General features: G+C 36.7%; 1 protein-coding gene across 1 annotated transcript in view; it reads left to right on the forward strand.

Annotated features, from left to right (window-relative positions):
• The window catches only part of LOC111954828 (uncharacterized), a 2,853-nt gene extending 1,944 nt beyond the window's left edge, over positions 1-909 (forward strand). Inside the window, exons 6-7 of the mRNA XM_023974737.1 lie at positions 49-227; positions 356-909. Coding sequence (XP_023830505.1) covers positions 49-227; positions 356-451 — 275 coding nt within the window. The 3' untranslated portion in view covers positions 452-909. The remainder of the gene's footprint in view (positions 1-48; positions 228-355) is intronic.
• The last annotated feature ends 229 nt before the right edge of the window (positions 910-1,138 follow it).

Genomic DNA, 1,138 nt, shown 5'->3' on the forward strand with positions numbered 1-1,138 from the left:
ATTACACGTTTAGAATCCCTCTAAAATGTATTTGAATTTATTTTCTAGGTCTCCTGACCACCACTGTTGCCCCAACAACAACTACCAGCACCACACCACTTCATACCCTTTTGCTGACCACTCCTTTCAATACCACAAGTGTTGGAGGTTTTCCTGGCTGGGCTTTGGCCATTATCATTCCTTGTGGCATCGCTATCATTCTGGTACCCCTGTGGATCCTGCTATGTGTACGTATAGGCTTGTYTTCACATGTGTACTGTGAAAATAGTTTACAAAGTGTTTCATCCAATAAGCTGTTTAATTTCTGCAATGATATTTTGCATGTGAATCATGCCTCCCCATCTTTCTTTTGCAGTGTATGCTATGTGGCTGCTGTGCAGCTGTAAGGAGACGCTGGCACAGACGCAGATCTTACAATGTACAGTACACCACCAGAAACGGACTCTTCTGAGGTGACAACACTAACATCAGTAGGCAACTGTCATCACAAGAACAGCCAATTATTTATCTTTATCTGCTAATCAGGAGGCTTCATTGGGTACTTGCATCTATTTTTTTATCACGAAAAGAAACTTCGTAATTGGCTTAATAATCCACACTTTTTTGCGCATTGGACAATTTTTTATGTTATACATCTGATTGTTAATCATAGTTACAGCGGAGCTGAACAGCATGTATGTTTATGTATTTGTTAGCTATGTCATTTATGTGGTTTCAAGCTGTGCTGTCCCTTGACTAAAACGGTTATCAGTTATTTATTGAATGTATAATATGGTAGATTAAAATATTTATTTGAGTTTTGTTATTTCCTCTCTTGACTAACTATTAACTAACTTATTTTCAACTGCAATACAGTACTTGTTTCTTCATCACACAGTTTGACAAATGTAATAAAGACTTTGCAAATCAGTATTAAGAAAACATTTTATGAATTGGTTTGACTCATTAGGGTGATTACAGACAGCACATCTAAACATCAAAGGAAGTCAAGATTGTCCGACCTGGCACCGTACGCTCAGAAATATCTAACACAATTTAATATCTACAGTACCAGTCAAAAGTTTGGACACACCTACTCATTCAAGTGTTTTTTTCTTTCTTTTTACTATTTTCTACATTGTAGAATAATAGTGAAGAT

This window comes from Salvelinus sp. IW2-2015, linkage group LG30 (genome assembly GCF_002910315.2).
Source record: "Salvelinus sp. IW2-2015 linkage group LG30, ASM291031v2, whole genome shotgun sequence".
NCBI classification, from domain to species: domain Eukaryota; kingdom Metazoa; phylum Chordata; class Actinopteri; order Salmoniformes; family Salmonidae; genus Salvelinus; species Salvelinus sp. IW2-2015.